The 2,498-nt window shown below is 58.8% G+C and overlaps 1 protein-coding gene across 1 annotated transcript; it reads left to right on the top strand.

Moving 5' to 3' along the window:
• The first annotated feature begins 401 nt into the window (after window positions 1-401).
• CUNH11orf86 (chromosome unknown C11orf86 homolog) lies at window positions 402-1,525 on the top strand. Its single transcript, XM_004383673.1, has 2 exons — window positions 402-677; window positions 1,427-1,525. The coding sequence occupies exons 1-2, from the start codon at window positions 402-404 to the stop codon at window positions 1,523-1,525; spliced, it is 375 nt and encodes a 124-aa protein (XP_004383730.1).
• The last annotated feature ends 973 nt before the right edge of the window (window positions 1,526-2,498 follow it).

Below are 2,498 nucleotides of genomic sequence, written 5' to 3'. Positions count from 1 at the left end.
TGGAGCTGTCCTGTTCCTTGAAAACTGGTGCCTGTTTTGCTCATTAGTCCTCTGCGCTCAATGTTAGCAGAGTGGTTTCGACAGCCAGGGCTGTCTTCAGGGGTCGGGTGGTCAGGGAGCGTTGCCTGGAGGAGGAGGACGAAGAGCAAGAGGTACTATGATCTGGACCACTGGTCTTAGCCCTTTGCCCCACAAGGTGGGTTGGAGGTGGGGAGGTAGGTTGACTCAGGATGTATCGGCCCATGTGGCTTGCCCTTTGGTTTTATGATGGCCACCTCAGCAGCGCCAACCTTTGGCCCCCAAGTCAGCTCCCATCAGATGGGTGGAGATGCCGGTCCATCTCAGAGGCAGAGTGGCTTCTTGAGGGGAAGGAGCAGTGCTGAGTCTGCACCTCCAGAACCATGGGGACAGGACTGCGAAGCCAGTCTCTGCGAGGACCTCGGCCCTCCTATGGCAAGCTTCGGGAGCCCTGGGGGAGGCCCCAGGAGGGCCGGCCCCGCCGGGCACTGAGCCTCAGACAGGGGCGCGAGAAGTCCAGGCCCCAGGGCCTCGATGGAGGCATGGAAGGGCTGGACTGTCCCAGTCAGGAGTGGCTGCCAGGCAGCCTGGGGGACGCAGATCAGCTGATTCAAGCCCAGCAAGAAGGCCGCTGGCGGTGGCTGAGGCAGTACCAGCAGGTATGGCTGAAGGTTGAAGGATGGAGGCGTGCTATAGGGACAGGGGTAGGGGACAGCTGGAGCAGCAGAGGTTCAGAGGTAGAAACCTACAGGGCCATGTCCAAGAAGACAATGGGGCTGTGCAGAGATGAGGCTGGAGAGATAGATACAAAGGACCTATAATTCAGAGGGTCCTGAAGGCATCTGGGGTTTATCCCACAGGCACTAGGGAGTCGTTGAGGGCTTTCCAGCAGGGGACAATGTGGTTGGAGGTACTTGGAGATCATTAATCCGGCAGTATGTTGCAGGGGGTGGATGACGCCCTGGTGGTGCAGGGGTTAAGAACTCGGCTGCTAACCTAAAGGTCAGCAGTTCAAATCCATCAGCTGCTCCTTGGAAACCCTATGGGGCAGCTCTACTCTGTCCTATAGGATCGCTATGAGCCGTAATAGACTCCACAGAAGAGGGGTTTATTTTGGAGGGGTGGATGGAGCGAGAGGCAAGGTGATCAGCCAGTATAACCTCCCGAAAGCTACATCGTGCATCTTATCCCCTCCCCCAGGGTGAGGGAGAGGCGAGGTCTGGACCCCTTTGGTGGGAGCTGCTTGCTTCTGGCGCTTCCCTCCTCCTTCCTCTAGAAGAAAGGGTCGTTAGTGAATGGCACTTCTCTCTCTGGGGTCTACCACCACCTGGTGGCTATAGGTGGAATAACACCCCCTCCGCCTGGGGGACCTGGTCCCTTGGCCCTGACCTCCCCACCCGTCTCCCAGCAGGTAAGAAGAAGATGGGAGAGCTTTGTCGCCAGCTTCCCCAGTGTGACCCTGAGCCAGCCAGCCTCCCCAGAGCCCCCACTGGACACCACGAGCTAAGGATTCTGGGAGTGGTGGTGGCCCCTTCTGCACCCAGAGGAGACCCCATGTTGGCTGACCTACGTTTTCACAGAGCTTCTGGACTGTGGATGCGGCCACCTCCGCCACATGGACTGCTCCAGCTTCCTCCATGTGGCCCGAGGAGACCTCTGCCACCAGCTCACTTAAAGCCCTGTGTGGACTGCACCAACTTTCTGGTGCTCCCACCCCAAGGCTAGCACTCCACAAAGACCCCGACAGGACTGAGAAGAAGGGGGCTCCTGAGGGATTCTGGGCATGGAGGCCCGTTGGACTGTGATGCGCATGAGGGCCTGAGAAGACTGCCCAGAAGTGGGGGTGCTGATCTTTGCCCCCCGCCCCAAGACCAGTCGTAAATGTCCAGGACAGAGCTCGGTGAAGCCAGACCCACAGCTGAGAGCCTCTCAGACATCACCTGGTCGCTGGACCATGGCCCACCCACCCTTCTCCCCAGCTGCTAATGGTGGGCAGGGGGATTGGGTCTCCTTCCCTGATGCGGAGCCCCTTGAGGGCAAGGACCACATCTGGGTGGCCTTCAATGCAGGGCACTCGGTACATTGTCATCTACCATCCCCCCAGCACCCTGATGAAGAAGCAGGGAAAGCCTTGCACTTTCCATGTGACAGGTGGGGAAACTGAGGCCGGGGGAGATTTATTGTTTTTGGCATCTCTGGCCCCACCACACGTCCAGTGCCCAGCCTGGCACTGAGCACAGTAATAAAGAATTGCTGAGCTGAAGTGACCAATTTGCCTCGAGACCAACTTGTTGTCTCAGAGCCTCTCCCGAACCTCATGGGGGCATCCTGGGCCCAGATCTTCCAGAATGATGGGGCAGGGGCAGCAGGGCCAGGTCCCTGTGGATACCCCAGGAGGCTGGGCCTCTCCTGCCACTTCTCTTGACCTTACTCCCGGAGGAATCCCCACCCCACCCTGTGCTGACCTCAAGTCCAGCTCT

The sequence above is a fragment of the Trichechus manatus genome, unplaced genomic scaffold, assembly GCF_000243295.1.
Source record: "Trichechus manatus latirostris isolate Lorelei unplaced genomic scaffold, TriManLat1.0 scaffold00113, whole genome shotgun sequence".
NCBI classification, from domain to species: Eukaryota; Metazoa; Chordata; class Mammalia; order Sirenia; family Trichechidae; genus Trichechus; species Trichechus manatus.
Note: the sequence above shows the minus strand (reverse complement) of the source record. Positions and strands in the feature narration are given on the sequence as shown.